Below are 18,656 nucleotides of genomic sequence, written 5' to 3'. Positions count from 1 at the left end.
TTTAAATGAATCTTTTAACTGAACGGGTTTATTGTAAAAGCTTGACTGGTAATACGTACAAATTTGAAGACAAAATGCAACTCGCAAACAAAGAAAACGATATTTTGCAAAATAGTTTTTTTTCTTGATGCTGAAGAATTAAATAAAACCGAACATTATGTGGTCAAATAAACTACATGGATAAAATGGAACTACTCCTCCAAGCTTGTTTATTTATGCTAAAAATTGTTCCATTGATATTATACCGTCTCACAAAAATTCAAGTAAAATGGGTTGGATGAAACGGTGGAAGCTCTAATGGATTCCCAATCCTTAAAAAAATACATCATGAGTATTTTCAATGTTTTTCAGTTAACTTTTGTAAACCGTTGCCTTAACTTAATGTCTCTCTGCCAAGCCTCCACTTACCCTTTATCAAACATCTTATGAACTTTCATAGACTTCCACGTTGTTATTTAGATGTATTTGGTAAATATGTTAACAATCTTCCGCCGAGTTCAAGGCAACGCGTCCGGGCCGCTCTATTGGTGGGACTGGCACCGTACACCGCAGGCGTGGCTTCGCGTGATAGTTTTTTCCTTTGGCACTCTTTCTACAGGTGAATAAATATTAGACAACAATTTGGCCACTTCCTTGTTAGAAGTCTAGCGCCGATGGAAAATCTCTCCCCGACATACCCCGCATTTCGTATTCTAACTTGCATCTTCTAATCATTCACTCTATATGATTTTAAACAATGGCTGCAGCAGGCTTTTTCTTGTTTTCTGAGGACATCGAAATGTTACCGAGGCAGTTGCATGATGGAATGGCAAATGCCAACTCTGAATGAGAAACTAGATTATAATTGCGCTTTTTCAGTATAATGTAAAGTTTAATATCTTTTGACAATAGCTTCATGAGGACTACCATTCATTAAATATACTTAAAAGTGATACAGATTACTTACGGTGTAGGCTATTTTTATTTTATTCGAGATAGTATTCAGTTCTAGGAACACAGCTCTCATCTTTCCCCAAGGGAAAGAAGGCTTGATGATGATGGGTGACAAGGATATGGTTGAAGTAGAGGCCATTGAGGAAAGCAGCAAAGGATCAATAATTATAAATACATATTAAATTGGTAAAAAGAGTAGTGCTGTTCTACAATGAGAAAAAAATGATGGTGGCGAACACTATCTTCGTCCAACATCGGTGTTGAAGATTCACATGTAGGATGCGATTGGTAAGGATTTTTGCTAGTAAAACATAATGAGAGGAAGCACTAAATTTTTTCAAGGGAAGCATAACACTTGGTGATTTAGCTCCTCTGCCAATAAAAAAATCAGGGAAAGGAAAAGAGGTCCCTATGGTTGGAAGATAGAATAAAATAAAGAGCGCACTCACTAAAGCGGTGGAAGAGCAGTTCGTTAGCAAGAGTGGTAGCAGCAGGCGACCATGGATAAGGACGAATGCGAGCGAGCTTCTGGAAGAGAGAAGGATATGCAATATCCCAATAAACGAAGAAGAAAGAAAGAGAGAGTTCTCAACGAGAAGTTAACGGAAACCGAGTCATAAAAGTGCCTGAGAAGGCCACAGAATAGTGGATTGTAAATTTCTGCAAATCATTCGACGATAACCCGAAGAGAAAACCGAAATAGCATGAAAGCCATTGAGGAGGCACCCCGGAGGAAAAAGGAAATCTCAAGGCATTAAATATGCAAATGGGAATATGTGATAGAAAATTAAGGCGTAGGGAACTTGTGATTGAATATTATTTCAAGTGACAAAACCTCTTCAACATATCTTAATAACAAAAGAATATGGCGAGAAAAATTCGACAAAGTAACTAAAGCCTGAGTTAAAGGGAAGAAGTGATAAAATTGACGAGGAAATTATACAGGCACTATGAGGTAAAGCAAAATAAATCCTGTATAGTATAATCGGTGACCGTTAAAAGAATTGAAGACTACCAGAGAATTTCAATGAAGAGTAATGAGTGCGAAACAAAAATCGGGAGATCTGAGGAACAGCGAAGGTTGAGTCGGGTGTCACTTGCTAATACCCAGCCCAAATAAAGAAGCATTTAAAAAAATAGAAATTGAAAAAAAAATTGAAAAAGCCAGCGATAAAACCCATGCGAGTTCATGAAGATCGGAGAAACTAGGAGAAACGGAGAAACGGAAATCGGAGAAACTAAACATTTCCAAATGAATAATGGCTGAAAAAACGACGCATGCCAACATTTGTTCTTTTATCTTCGAAAACTAGAGAAAAGCCTTCGACCATGTCGAGTAGATAGATCAATAAAAATTATACAGTTAAGCACAAGATACAATAAAAGAGTAGGTCAATAACTTTCAAGTCCTATATAAAATGAATTAATACCTTAATTATATCACAATACTTGTCACTTTATGGGTTTAACACAGTTATCTCCGACACATTCCCCATCAGCTGATAACGAATCAACAGCCCAAAATCTAAATGAATTTTTAACTAAGCATTACGCTCCCAAAACGAATGAAAATATCCATAATCCCCCCTATAAAGCGTATTCATTGATATTTCAATCACTTAACAAATATCGCTCACCTTTATACCTTCGCCGTTAAAAGCCACCAGTTAAACGGCATCCTGGACACGAAATACTTCATGGTTACACATTGATAATGGTCAGCTCGCCTTAAGCACTTTCCTGAATTTCGAACTGCAGAGTGAATTTCTCTCTGAAAGAGCCCCGGAGAATGGCATACACTTAACCAGAGCACTGGATAAAGAAAATCTTTAACTCCCGCTAAGTAATCACAAGTTTAATGAATGACTTAAGAATTCACTCTTTACTAGTTAAATTGAGAAGGCCAAGTAGAATGGCATAGAAGTTTATAAGTTAACGGTACGTTTAAAGTGAATTTTTCGCAAGAATTATGCTTAATAGCTTTATGCTCATTTTCCCTAAGAATTGTTTACAACCATTTTCCTGATCTGGGGCTTCATTATCTTTTTTGTTCAAATTTTGAAGGGGAAATAATGTGGCTTAAAATTCAACGTTCACTGGGGAGACAGCCACGCGCTGATTTAGCCCTTCCAAAATGTAAACTTTTTTGGCCAGGATGTTTATGATGTTTCACCTGGATTCGGTACAAGATGAAATACTTCGGTAATATACATTTAGCAAAGAATATGCCATGAAAGAAAAATATGAATTCAAAATTGTGAAAAAGAAACTTATTTTGCTTAATAGAACGCGTTTTTTCTAAACACAAAACATTGGATTGCGTACATTAGCTGCAAGCCGACGGAGTGCGAACCAAATAAGCTGTTGGCAATCAAAGAGCCGGGAGTGGCGGGGCATATTGACGCCAAGTGACCCGTGGGGCACGAACGTGAACCCCAATTAGGACTGTGGATATTGCATTGTAATATAAAGGTTATCCTTGAGTACCTTTGAAATGAGTAAAATATTGTCTTTGTAAGAGCAATCAAAACCAAAATATGGCCCTAAAATAAATATTTTTCTTGACGATTCTACCTCTTCTTGAGAATTCTGTTTCGTAATTTCAGTCTTATTGCAAATATATACCTATGATGCTGCCGGAGAAAAAAGAGAATAGACATGTACAGAAGGGGTGATTTATTGATACATGTATGGACTGCCTTTTCCATCACGAGTCAATCATTGAGTCTGACTACATCGTCATTGTTCTTTCAGTGACCGATTGTCCTATGGGTTGGATTTCAATGGGCTTTCCGAGAGCGATAATTTTGGTCAACCACAATTTCTCCGACTTGGTTGGCCGAATACCATCGAATAAGATTGCCCACTCTAAGCACTTTTTAAATAACCACAGGTATGAGTTTTTTGTCCACTCGCCCGCCACATGGCCGCCAGCCACGCCTTTCTCCGGCGAGGGAATTCCGGTTGCCCCCGCGGAAGTTAGCTCGGGAAAGAAGCTTACTCACTAGCACACAACAAGCACTCTCACTCCTTCCCAGCATCGCAATAATTGACAATATGAATCAATGATCCGGCTCTCTCCCGGCTTGTCCACTTCAGCCAACGAACAGGAAACTTGGCAAACTACTTCCTGCAATAGGTTACATGTACCTTTCGGGAATATTTCGAATTCAAAATATGTCTTTCTACACCAAAGAGGGAAGCATTAGGGTCCTGCACTACACCAGCATGTGAATCTAATACGATGAATTAGGTTCCAGAACAGCCTTGCTTATTTCTCATACCCTCCCACAGTTCGCAAACAAAAAAATCAAGGTTAAATTCTCCAAAACTTGAAACGGAAAAACCCAATGGACATCTTAAATTACTTCTTCGAACGCGTCACATTTTAAACACAATTTCACAAATTGAAGTGTAAAGAATTTTTTTCTATTTTAATACGTCTCCGTCATGGCTTGCTACTTATAGTGTGCATACTCCCTCTTCACCAAACATCTTCCAGGAAACCAGCTCGGTGGTAACCTCAAACCGCAAAATTAGCCGAAGGAAATAAATGGATACGATCTTGACGCCTCGGGAAAATCGGAACTTTTATAGTGGCCGGTCTATAAAGATTGCCTTTTTTGTCACTGAATAATTTAAGACCGCCCCCCTCCCTACTTTTGTTATGCCTTTGCCTTTTGACCGCGACCATCTCCCCCCGCTCCAAAAACCGCCTCTGCTCAGTGCCTTGTTACTGTCGTTGCTGTTTTTCCTCGCCTCTCTCCACAGCCCAGAAGTGTCCCGTCTCGCTTGAGACGCTGCTTCGCTCTTCTCTTCTTCATCTCCCCCACTCCAACGCCCTCTGCCCCCTTCACTGTTTGGTGATTCGTCCACGTTAGTTGTTCAAATCGGCCTTTGGGCTCGTCCAGAACCGTTCCTATGGCATGGACTCCGCCTCTCGCTTATGATTTATGCTGGCCAGGGAATGCAAATCCTATTAAATAAAAACGGTGGGTTCGTTTGATCAGCTTTCTTATACTTTTGGAGTGTCGCCATCGCCAGGCAACTATAAAAGTTCTTGCTTTCTATATTTTTGTGAGAAATGCTTTAAGTAGAGCGATTTTGATTGCTGTTTTGTTAAAATGTACAGCTTTTCTCGGCTAGTGTTCAAACAAACATAGGAGATGATTTTCGTGGCAAATTATCTTTTGATTTCAACGGGAAAAGAACCGTGTTATTATAATCCGCCCTGCAAGTTTATCCATCCTCAAGTTTTTCAAGTTTTTTTAACTACAGAAATACTCCTTTAACATTAGATTCCAATTGCATAGGGTGAGATTTACTCGCTGCACTTTTTAGTCTATTACATATATACCTTTGTCTATTAGATACCGCGTATATTTAATGTTTCGTTGGGTGCATTGCAGAAATAATCAAGCATATAAGAGATAGGGACGTTGATTCGAGCCGGCAAATGACCCTTCACCCGTCTCCTTCCAGATGGTTCTCTGCACACTCGGGCCGCTCCTTCAGATGGCCGCGAGCATGCCTGCCAACCTCGCCGCGTCCGCCCTACCAGCGGGCGCCCACAAACGCCCGGCCCTTCTCTCCGGCAAAGACTTCCTCTCGGTGCTAGTGGCTTCTCGGCCGCGCCTAGGCGCCCCCAATGGTGGCCCCAGCGCCACCTCCGGCGGGTCCCTCGTGCGGGCGACCTCAGGACTGCTGGGACGGTGGGGCAGGCGGCCGACGGGGGCAACTCCACCCGCGGGAACCTCCCTGCTCGCCAGCGCCTTGACGGCCACGCCCCCCACGCCGCCCGAGGACATCCAGGTCACGGAGGAGGGCACGGAGGCGGTGGTGGAGGCTGCTGTAATGGCCGTGGAGGCAGCGGCGGCCGTGGAGGCGGCAGCGGCCGTTGAGGCGGCTGAGGTCGCGGCGGCAGAGGCGACGGGGGTACCGTCGTGGGAGATGGCTGAGGAACCTGAGGCAATGCCTCCCGTTCAGGAGCGGATCGACCTCTTGGATGCGCCACCGGAGCCGACGGAAGGCCCGGAGGAGGCACCCACGGAGGAGCCGCTTCCTCTCGAGGAGTCAGAGTCAGTGCCAGATTCCCTACAACAGGAGACACCTCTCCGACCGGCCTTTGCCCTGCCGGAGGAGGATCCGGAGGCGCCGGATTTGGTGGACTCAGTGGTTGTGGCCGAGGAGGAAGAGAGAGCGGGGGAGCTGCCGCCGGTGTCGGCCTCCCTGGAGGTCGAGCCACCCGCGCGACGACGAGATCAGAAGAGTCTCCGCCGCCGCTACCTCCTCCGGCACCCGCCCCACGACAACGCCGTGGTGGTGCACGGTGGGGAGCCGGCGGAAGCAAACTATGAGGTTCCGGAAGAGGTGAGCGTGGCTAGTCGGGGGCGGGTCCATGGAGCGCAGGGCGATCCCCGGCAAAAGTTTGGCTACGTGGTGGAAGGCCGCAACTTTCGGAAGTATCGTGTGGAGGAGCGGACGGCCGACGGATTTATCGTGGGGGAGTATGGCGTGCTGAGCCACGAGGGCGTGCTCCGCGGTGTACGCTACACGGCCGATGGCACCATCAGCCCACGCCTCATCCACGAGGCCCTCGTCAAGTTCCTGTCCCTGTGAGACCCCCCTTAACGTCCGGAAGCCGAAAGCGGCGCCCACCCACAAATGGAGCGGCGTAAATCCCTTGAGACTTTGGTCCCTCTGCGAGCACCCTCCCACTCCCCCAACGTCTCCCACCCTCGGCGGAGTTCGTGTGAGGCTGTTTGATGTCGAATCACAATCAATTTGAAATAGATGATCTCGCAACAGCACAAGCTATTGAAGTAAAGGTTTTTTTTCTCCAAGTATTTCCTCCCTCAAGAAGGATATTATTTGAATAAAGGTTCCATCTCTGCCATAAAAGGTTGTTGATGTGAGTCATGATCGTGGTGGCTGAACAACAGCATGAAATGCCAACCTTCAATACTCAGAAGTGATATTTTAACTTATAAGTATTTACGATTCACTTTTTAAATGTGTTAATTAAATCTTGTTCACATTGATTCACCTGTTGCAATTTTCTTTTCGCTATGCCCTGTTCTAATTCCCATGTATGTGTTCATCATTTGAAGTATTTGCACTTAGCCGACCACTTGAGATCATTTAGCAATTATTGAAATTTGTAACAAGGTTGTTTTGATAATCTATGCCTAACTCATTAAGCTCAAACTTCTTTCCTTCATGCTAAAATCGGAAAGATGAATATGAGCTGTTTTTCTCTCCTGACTTGAGCCAATGCAAGGTTATTGTAAAGGTAATTCTTTCTTTATCTTTTGTAATTGGTCTTTTGTTAAAAAAGCCATATAACTCAATTCAAAAATGTCTTAATTTCTTGTTTTGGAAGTGTATAAAGTACTTGTAATTAAAAAGATGCAAGGGATCCATAAAAACTCTAATTCCGTTCATCATCACTATTTCCTCACCCCCTCGTATTTGTTTCATCTAAATTGATCATTTTATAGACACCTAAATGAACATTCAAGAAAGAATTTTGTTTTATTAATTCTACCACCTACGTAAAAGGTGAAATCTAAATTGCATAGGTTGCTCCTTTCTTGCAAAAGCTTGTTTTGATGCCATTTTTTGCGAAAAATGTTTGCCTTTAAGTGATCCCTCTGTGGATTAGAATTCATTGTAACTGTTATTAGCAAATCTCAATGAAAATATTCTAATAATATCACTTTTGCGAGCTACCTCTTGTTCAAAACTAGGTTAAGAGAAATCATCATGCTTATAATAGCAAAACCTTGCAAGGCACCAAGATCATATTGTGTCCCATATGCATCAAGATCTTGTAATGAATATCACTGATGTCCTCAGTTGCAAACACAATGGAATAGTAGCAAGAATGAGCATATCATGCTTGTTCATCATATTAGTTTTAGATGAGGCATATTAGTTTTTTAAATTCTTTATTTATATACGTAATGAAACAATCTTTTGATTGAGAAATGCTTGAACCTATACACGTGATTTTGTATACTTTCATGATTAGTTCTATCTACATGTTGAATACTATAAAGAAAAGACCAGTTTTATTTAAGCTTTTCAATAAAAATGTGAAAATTTAAGCCAAAATAGTTACCCTGAATGCTCAAAACTATCAAAATAGAATGACATTTTTTAAGTACACATCATTCTATGTCATGCCTTACTATCTTCATCAAAACTTTTGGCCGTGGGTAGATGCACGAATGTCATTATTTTTGCTATTGAAACATCAAAATATATGTTTCCATGTACTGTGTGAGCATATACACTGGATATAGGAAGGGATAATGGCATCTGTTGAAAGAAACCCCTCCAGAACTGTGGCATGGCTCTTGGATGCTGACATGGATGAGTATGTTAATTGTTCATGGTAAGTACAAAGAACATATTTATAACAGGAAACTAATGAGTGGCTGAAATATAGGAATCAAATGAAAGTACAGAGGATTAAAACATAATTATTTTCCAAGTTTACATGATAGTCTTCATGACTGCCAACACCATTATTGTCAACCAAGATTTAAATAATGACATTGCCAAGATTGAAATATTGAAAGGTTTATTATCAGAATGATATTGGTTGCAGATGACCTTAATAGTAGAATGAAAAAATTCAAAGATTATTCAGTTGGCTCTCGTTATTTATCTCGGTTGGGAAAGGGATGTTTTGATTGACACATTTTTAATCACTTTTATTAACTCATGATTTATTAGTAGCATTACAGGGACATCATCAATTACCTAGTCAGGCTGAACCATATTTTATTTAAAAAAATAAATGAACAGATATGTAGCATTATGTTAAGGATAAAATTTTTATTAGTTTAAATTCCATACTTGCTTTACTGTTCACTTAATATGGTATGGTAGTGCCACTGTTTGAGTTGAATATAGATGCTAATGCATGAATTTATCAGGTATATGAATTAATTTTTGAGTAAAAAGGATTTATAAAAGAAGTCTTTGCACCTTATAGGCTAGCATGAAGAAAATATTTGCTGGTATGCACAACTTTGCTCAAATAATAGTCACTACATTTATAAAGTACCCCCTAAAGTTTCTAGATGCTCTCATATTCACTCCCATCATTGAATTAAACTTATAACTTTTAAGGATAACATTTGATCTCATCATTTTTTGTTAAGTTTCATAAATTTACTTTGAACTTCATCTAATTTCTTTATTATCATTCAATTCAAAGACCAGCATATATTGGAAGATCATTTAACATGTGCCTTTCCAATGTGATGTAAATCTCAAACTATTCATTTTCATTTCAATTTTACCCCTAAATTATGAAATTCCTTATAGAATCTCATAATTTATAGTTAGGTCCCCCATGAAAACTTGGACATTATATGTAAGTCTTGTGACTCATAGCAATAGAAAAGACCCAATTGATTGTGTGAATCTGTTATGCAGAGCTCTTCCATTTTCAATTTAATATGCTTTTATGTATCAATTTTCTCAGCAATTCAAACCATATGCTTTTACAAAATTTACATATGTCTCAATATACCCAGTTCATGAAGACATTTTAGAAAGAGTTTAGAAGACTAAATTGAGGGGGAAATATTCGTCCTGAACATTGCATGGTTACAACTGTAGTATTTGTAATTGAACTTCTGCAAATAGGAAGCTCAATAAAATTTTGTCACATTTTCTAAATATAGATACTTTGAAAATAATATCCAATGAATAGGTATCAACTGGTGTATTTATGTGTCAATATAAACTGATTATTTCCTTTTCATTAATTTTAATTAGGTTATTTAAGAAAACATTTTCACTTTTCAAGGTTCTATGAAGTGATTAGTGCCATATAGATAGATCAGTGGTACTATATTGACTCCAGCTTTAAAATTTCATACTACAGGTATATCATAGGATTCCATTTGTACAATTATAAGGTAACAAGGGACGTCACCTAAAGTTTGGCTGTTAAACTGACAAACTAAAAGTTATTGCCATGATTGCCACTGATAACTAAAAGTTTTTGTTGCTTTCATTCACTCATCTTTACATATTTGATTTTCTATTTCTGTGATAAATTGAACAGTATTCATAAACACATTATTATGTTTCATTAAATTCAAAACCGAAGTACATAATTCTATCAGTATTATTTACCTAGACATTAAATTGGTAAAAATGGATAATCACTAGAATGTGCTGAAAATCTCTTCCTTGATATAAGCAGGAAGAAGCCTCTGACCCAAGTTTTCCAATGTTCAAACAGAAAAATGGTTCTGCAAGAAAATGATATCCGCAAAATGAACTCTAAAACTACAACAATATCATAGCAAAAGACCTAAAAGTGAATTTTCATTTAGACAAAACAATGAAAAAGATACATATACCTGGAGTGGTCTTAAAAAGAAGATTAGTGGGTTACTGAAGAAGTTACTATCAATTTCATCCCTCTAAGTATTTCTGGGTTAAGGACATCATATGAAGCATAGCTACTCAATATCCATGTTAAGGGTTCATTTTAGGCTTCAACCTTAAAAGAACATAATGCTAGAGGACTAACAAAACCGTCATTGATCCCATATTCTTTTTTTAACCCCTCTTTCAATATTTTTAAGGTGGTATTCACACATCAGGGTAGGGAGGAAAAATTTCTTTCCTTGTGTTGCCCATGGTTTCCCAGAAAGTTCTGGTTCTCTAAAGATCACACATCTTGCGTGAAGCTGAAGGTGCCTGAGAGGGGCATACCCGGGGATTGAACCATGACCCTAAAGTGAGAAATCTAATGCTCTCCCCTACACGGCCACGGACCATATATATGATAATTTTATATTTATGTTTATATATATAATTTTTTATGTATATATAAAATTATATATTATAATTTAAAAAAATATATAATATAATATGTGGTTTACGGTAGTCCAATGGGTAGAGCGTTGGACTGCTGACCGGAGGGTCCCGGGTTCGATTCCCGGGCTAGGCACTCTGGGCACCTGCAGCCCCAAGCTAAAGTGATTTTTTGGGTACCAGATCTTCCTGGGAAACCATTACCGGCACAGGGAAAGGAACTGGCCCCCCTGCCCTGATGTGTGAATCCATACGCCGTATAGGGCTTAGTACTGGGTGAACTCTGCCATCACCTACTAAACCGGTCTTCGGGTTCATTACATATATTGTTGATACATATGTTGATTGATATATATATATATATATATATATATATATATATATATATATATATATATATATATATATATATATAGTATATATAAACCATAAACACAGTATCCAACCCGAAGGTCGGTTTAGTAGGTGATACTAGAGTTCACCCAGTACTTCATATATGTATATAAAGTTGGATAGCAACAAACAATATCTGAACAAATAAAAAGAACACTCACATGTTATTTCTTAATAATTTCGACGGAATTTAGCTCCGTATTCCTAGATATAGAGAAGGGGCGTGGGAATGGGAGAACGGGAGGCTGGGGAGGGGCGATAGAAAGGGTTGGGGGAGAGGAAAAGGAAATGAGAGGCTAGAAGGGAGCGGAGATAGGGAAGGAGTGAGAGGGAGGAGGTAGATTTAATGCACGATCGGAAAAGAAAACAGTTCGCTAACCCACACATACTGAAACATCCAAGACCCAGGTTTCAATTTACAAAGTCGTAATGAAGACCCTGTAAGTCGAAACACAGGCCACGCAAAACAAAATACATGCGTAAGATCAAAGTATTTTCCTTTCCGATATGAATCGCTTCCACAAAGTGACAATCAGGACCATTCTCATTAGTGAACAACGCTGAGACCCGAATACTGATGGGCCATGCAAAGCCATATTTATGCCATTTCTAGAGTTTTTAATTCTATAGGGTTATTGGATGGGGGAAGTGACGCTAGAGCGTTGTAGCACTGGTTGAAGGGGATGTTATGATGGAAGGCATGTTTAGGGATGTGGAGACTCGCAGACTGGGAGGAGGGATTGCACAAAGTGCGATGATTGTTTATCCTAAGGTTCAGTGGTGTGGAACATTGGAAACATGTGAAAGGCTGGACAGAGTTTACTGGTCAGAAGATGGATAACATTCTTGGATGTGCAGGAGGATTGGGGGAAAGGCGGGAGACAGTTAAAAGTTGGGATGGAGAGGGGTGGAGGGGTGAAAATAGGGCAAGTTTTACATCTTCCACGATGACATGTAGTGGGGGTGACTCTACACCTCCGTGTTACTTCGACGAAATTATCTAGAAAAATATTTTTTACAATATAATATTCAATAGGCTGAATTTACGGAAGCAATAATTAATTAATTATGTGACTGGATGGCTCTTACGTTACTAAACATGCTTGAAATGGAGAATATTACCGTGAAACTTTGAGAAGGGTAAAAAAATTGCCACGCAAAATATGAAGGCTTACAAATAAAAAGAGACGTTTCAGGCGTGATATGGTGGAATATCATGATTAATTAAAAATAGCAATTTTCCACAAAAATAAAATTTAATGCGACCGGTTTCAATGTTACTACATCATCATCAGGTGATGATGATGTAGTAACATTGAAACCGGTCGCATTAAATTTTATTTTTGTGGAAAATTGCTATTTTTAATGAAGGCTTACGTAATACATCAAGCCTTTAGATTTATACCTTAAAATATACCATAAAATAATAACATGCCATGTGATAATTTTATATCAGCTGGTTGATAGTATCTTTAATATAAATAATAATGTAATTCATTAAACGTAGGCATAAGCCGAGTACCTAATGGTGTAATATGAAAAATCTAAAGAGGGCGAGGAAAAATTCAACCAATTGCTAAAATAAATTAATTATTTTTGTGAAATGATATAGTATATTTTTGGCCTTCTTTATATTTATTTTGACATTTACGACTGCAGTTTTCCGAAGTGGACATTCATAATAATTTCTTCCGTCATCGGTTCATGAGAAAACAATCGGGGTGGTTTCCCGTTGACTTTCTCAAGAGGAATTTAAATGTTACACAATGACTTAAATGGTCACTATACTGGGATCACATGAATTGAAGCAACTTCAATGAGGGACAGGTGCTGCAAGGACTACATTTCACCTGGCTACTAGCCTTCGAAAGGCATGGGTGAATCTACCAGGAAAAATTATCATTGATTTTGCTAGCACATTTATAGAGGAAATAAATCGCACAAGCCCTCCCACCACATTAAAATTGTTGTAGGATGCTAAGAAAAGTCTCATTAAAACTTTCATATGAGGCAGGATTTGCGCCTCTCCGTCGTTTTAGGTGGGCATTATACGTAGATTGGAGGATTTTGAGATTTGGATGTTAAGAGAGAGGAAAAAGGTGAAATCAGCAGAAAGAAAAACAAACGAGGAAGTGTCAGACATGGTGGGGGAAGAGAGGGGATTTTGTGAGAAATCTAAAGAAGGCAGGGTTACGTGGAATTCTGATTTGCTATTGGATGCTGAAGACTGATAGAGAGGGCATCCGACAAGCGAGGAAGGGTAATACACGGGATAGGGATATTGGACGGAATGAAGGGAGGAAATCAGCATACAAAATTGAAGGTTAATAGGGATGCGGGATGTCAGGATGTGTTTTGTTAAGTTGCGCTAAGAAATGCAACGTTGTGGATTTGTATAGCCTCTTCCCAGTTGTGTAGATTCTCTCCATCCAAAACCTACCTTAAACGGCAGAATACCAATAATAGTAAAGCTAATTCCTGTGATGTATGATTCAGGAATGATAATATAGTATTTATGATACTTGCTATGCACGTAAGAATTTTTATTTTCGATGGTGCTTTGCTTAGTAGTAGAGTATTCGAAACCTCTTGGAGATTTGATTCTTTATCACATATCATCTAATTAACACACTGTCTACAAAGGTGAGTAGAAACTTCAGAGAGCAATTTTAACGCCGTTTTAAAGAATATAATGCAAAGTCTTTCTGCACAATAATATTGTTTTCATAAACTCATTAATTCCATTTTTACTGCATATAATTCATCATTAATAATAATTTTGAAATGGCCCTGAAACAACAGAATAAAATGTATGCCACTGATAATATATATTCATTATAATATTAATATTTTTTGTTTCCCAACGGTTGGACCTGGTCTTTATTTATGTTCAATAGCCTTTCTTCATGAAGGGAACCCGTTAGTAGCGTAGAATATTTAATTATCTTGTTTTCTCCCACATATTCTTCGCAAGAGTTTTGAGTCATCTATGTAAATAAATCAACAGAAGACGCAAAAAATGCGATAATAGTAGTCAACAATAAGCTATAGCCCTTTTTCTTGTACACATAAAGAACTAGTTGAAACTTAAATACCGTACTTCTTAAGTGTCCCAATATTCAGTTACTATTATCGAACGAATTATATTTCTCAGTAAGTTCAAACATATCAAATTGTAAAATTATTCGCACATACCTGATTTTGGGTCACCGCTTGCCACACTTTCAGTGGTGGCTTTCAACGTACCATATAGATGAAAACGTATATGAAACTGTCTCTTTAAAATTTGCTCCCGCCAGTGAATCCCGTTTGATTGCTATCTCACTGCCTGCGTTAGAAACTTTCGTAAGATTCACATCAACGGAAATCTTAATGATACCATGCTAATGGAAAAGTAATGATATCTCCTGATAAACACTCTAAAAGTCTTTTCCATGCAACAGCTTGCTCCGATTTGGGGAACTTTAATTTCGAAACTCAGTATTAGTGAGGCCTGGAATACACTGTTTACTGTATTCCTCTACGCGCATAGCCTTCACCCAGTCACCGAAACGTCTGAATTCCGGTACACGACTCACACCCGGACCACCAGTTCAAATTTGAGTAATGCAAATGCAAAAAGGCTCTACTTTGCCTGCATTAGATTTAAATAAAAGGCCTGCTATTCCAAAGAGAGGGAGCTTCTGACTGAGAAGTAAGGTTCGATTCCAGGTACCACCTCTGGGCACCCTCAGCTTCACCTTAGCTTAATGATTTTTTGGGTACCACGTCTTCCTGGGAAGCAACAGGCAGTACAGGGAAAGGAACTGGCCTCCACCACCTGCTGTGTCAACTTCAGACGCCGCATAGGGTTTAGTGTCCGATGATCTCTGACATTGCGTGTCAAAACAACCTTCAGGTTGATTACTATAGCAATTTAAGTTAAAATATAAACCTAAGGGCGGTATGATTATCTGACTGATGGAAATAATTTTCCTTCTTTCACACTCGAACTGGACGAGAATTGAATGCTTTCCACAACCGATATGTTACAATTAACGCATGTTTTACTAAAAATTTTCTTTTTCCTGAATGTAGACTCTCCAAAGTTTTCTATTCTTTTGCACATGCGGCAGACCTGGGAGCGCAAGTTGGGCCAAAGTTTCAGTTTTGCGGCACTCCGGAAGCTTCCCGGGAATAATTATGACTGAACGACACTTAATGATACCTTCACGAGGTCTTAAAATCACCCGAATAATGTGTGTATTCGTGGCAATGACGTTCGACTTTATTGTAAAATACAGCTAGAGGCCACCAATGGGTCTTTTTTTCGGCGATCTAGCTGTGATTCCTCTGGCCTATTTTGTCTACCCCACCTTGTGCGGCGTTGTAAGATACAACTTTCTCCTGTTTTATTTTTATTTAATCCTTCCAATGTGTTTGTCTAATCACATAACTTATTCAATTGCGTGACCTTTCCCTATTTTGGTGCCTACCAAATATATCGGATGCCAGATATCTTAGATTTTACCTCCCATTATTTTGTGACCGCAAATTAATTTCTTCAACTGTTTCCATCCACAACCTACCTTTAACGATGGACTAATTTGTGATAATATTAATAATAATGATTATGGTAATAATAGTGGATATAATTATTTTTATAATAATAATAATCACTCAGGAAAAATTCTAAAAAAGAGCTAACTTGAAAGAATGTGGTCGTAGAAATCAATACATCCCATCACAAATACATACCATCCAAATACTTACATTTCCATTTGGAATTCTAAAATGCTCGGACACGGATTTGGACGCACTAAACACCCTCACCAGAATGATGCACCGTAAGTATTGAATTCATCATGAAAGTTCCATTGTGCAAAGAAAAAAGATATCGATACATCCTCACCAGAAAATGGTGAAGATGTAACGATATAAAAGTCTTCATCACAATCAGATTCGGAACTTGAGAAAATACTTTTATAATAGGGGAAATATGTGGAACAATGATATATTGTGACACAAAGTATGCTACCCTAAAACTGAGTGACACAGAATACACCCCTCAAGACAATATCGAGGGGTAATAAGAAAAAATATTAGAATAGAAAGAGAAAACGATGCGAGGAAAACATCCCTACCGACTATCGGAGCCAAATGTAGATATTGAGAAATTAAAAAAATGTCTATCAATACGGCATTATGCAGAAATAAATGGATATACGAGCATAATAATAGCAAGACCTCGCATGATAGCAAGACAGGAAACATTTAGAACGAAATACCGAAACAGACACATTCAAACTTACAAATATATTCAGAGTAATCATCCAAATACTACTGTAGTAGGCGAATAAAACAAAAACCTCAGTTAATCAATGTAACCATACTAAACATATCTAATATACCAAATAATTATAATGAAAAAAAATACTAAAATACCTACCTTTAGCAAAAGAAATGAAGCATCTACATCAACAAAATTATGCTGAGATTATATCAATATGCGTAATGGTTTTCGTCCCAAAAAATCTAAAAGACAAATGGAAATTTCTCGGAATGGAATATTAATAAAAGACACCTCAGTAAAACTTTTTATTTTTCACTGTAGTCTCTCTGGACTTTAATGAACTTGAACCAGCGATGCACGAATGTCTTTATCCCAACCCAAAAATTAGATTCCTTCAGGCCTGAAAAATCCCCGTCTACTTCGGCTGTTAGTTCTTTCTTTGAAGAGGATCCCATCAACCGAGGATAATTTTGAGTTTGGTGAAGAAATGGAAATCTGATGGAGCCAAATCAGGCGAATAAGGTGGGTGTGGCAACAGTTCGTATCGTAGTTCATGTATTTTGTCCATGGCAACGACAATTGTAAGTGGGTGTGCATTGTCTTGATGAAAGATAACTTTCTTCGTCGCCAAACCAGGCCTATTTTCGTATATCTTTTGCTGTGGTTGGTTCATGAAGTAAGCGTAGTATTGCTCTGTGATATCCATACTAAAAGGAAAGACTCGTACTTTTCCACAGATTTTATTATACGGTACAACGCGTTTCACCGACTTTCGGCATCATCAGGTACCAAAGTCTTTCCTTTTAGTATGGATATTAAATACTTCCACGAAGTGAAGCCTGAAACAATAGAATATATTGTTCTGTGATAGTTTGACCAGTGGAAAGACAATTAATCTGCAGAATCCCTTACGCATGCCTGAAAAATAAAGCCATCACCTTTCCGGCCGACCGTATTGCATTTGCTTTCTTTTGTGGTGGTAAATTAACATATTTCCTCTGCTTTGACTGCAAATTTATCTCTGAGGTGTAGTAGTGGACTGAATGATCATCTGTGGTCACAAATCGGAGCAGAAAATCTTTTTGGTTGCTTTTGAAACAGGTCAAAAATTAATCAGAAATTTCCGTTCCGATGAGTTTGTCATCTTGCGTCAAGAATCGCGACACCCATCTAGCAGATGATTTTCTCGTATCCAATTCCACTGTTGAAATGTAATATGCCAGTTTAAATGACACCCCTACAACTTCAGCAATTTCTCGCACTTTCAGGTGGTTATCTTACATGGCAATTTTATGCAATTTTGCAATAAGTTCCGCGTTAGTGATACATTTTGGCTTACCACTACGCAAATCATCATCTAAGATGTCCCAATCAAAACTAAACTCGTTTGTCCACACGGCAACACTCGAATATGAAGGGGCAGAGTCCCCCAGAGTGTTCTGAAAGTCGGCATGAATTTCCTTTACTCTCATAACTTTCTATACGAAGTATTAAATCACTGCTGCAATCTCAATTTTTTCTATCTTTACAAATCATAACACAGGAGCAACAACAGGGACGTGTCCGCACTACAGATCTCTTCCCAGAGCACTGATGCGTCACGTGTTTACTCATAAAGTTACCTATTCTTACGCGGGAAACTCGTTGCACTTGCGCTCACATCTGGTGGTGATTCTGAGAAAATTTCTGACCACCCTCGATAATGCGGACTCAACGAAAACATTTATTTGACCATAAAGAAAACAGTGATAAAAAATATAGCAAGTATCGTACGAAATATCCTTAACAACCCCCTGTAAACTACCACAAACGGGAATTTTAAATATGAGTAAATTTGCTTGAGTGATGCTCCGTAGCTAAAACTTACGTACAATTTCACCTAGCCCCATCACCCGTAAAATATTCGTCAATCTTCGTCATCGTTCTTCATACATTTTAATTTCTAAACTGTAACTAGTTCCACTGCCTTATACGGCCTAAATATTGATTACGCTTCTCTGGCTTTGACGGGATATAGACTACTCGAAGGAGCAGTGGCCACGGAAAGTAACCAGCTGCTCATCAACTATGACACAACTATCCAGCGCTCTTCAGATTGATATCCCACATTTCAAATACCTCCCAGACTGTACGTCATTTAGCATTTGGTACTCCTTCATTTTTAATCCGGTTCAACAAATAATTTTCCTTTCTGACTATCTACCCCTTC

At 38.8% G+C, this 18,656-nt stretch overlaps 1 protein-coding gene across 1 annotated transcript in view; it reads left to right on the top strand.

Annotated features, from left to right (window-relative positions):
* Positions 1 to 6,974, top strand: part of LOC139685872 (uncharacterized) — a 32,835-nt gene extending 25,861 nt beyond the window's left edge. The window contains exon 2 of the mRNA XM_071582997.1: positions 5,416 to 6,974. Coding sequence (XP_071439098.1) covers positions 5,416 to 6,552 — 1,137 coding nt within the window. The 3' untranslated portion in view covers positions 6,553 to 6,974. The remainder of the gene's footprint in view (positions 1 to 5,415) is intronic.
* Positions 6,975 to 18,656: the final 11,682 nt, after the last annotated feature.

Source organism: Hetaerina americana, unplaced genomic scaffold (genome assembly GCF_022747635.1).
Source record: "Hetaerina americana unplaced genomic scaffold, ioHetAmer1.1.p SCAF_12, whole genome shotgun sequence".
Classification (NCBI taxonomy): Eukaryota; Metazoa; Arthropoda; class Insecta; order Odonata; family Calopterygidae; genus Hetaerina; species Hetaerina americana.
Note: the sequence above shows the minus strand (reverse complement) of the source record. Positions and strands in the feature narration are given on the sequence as shown.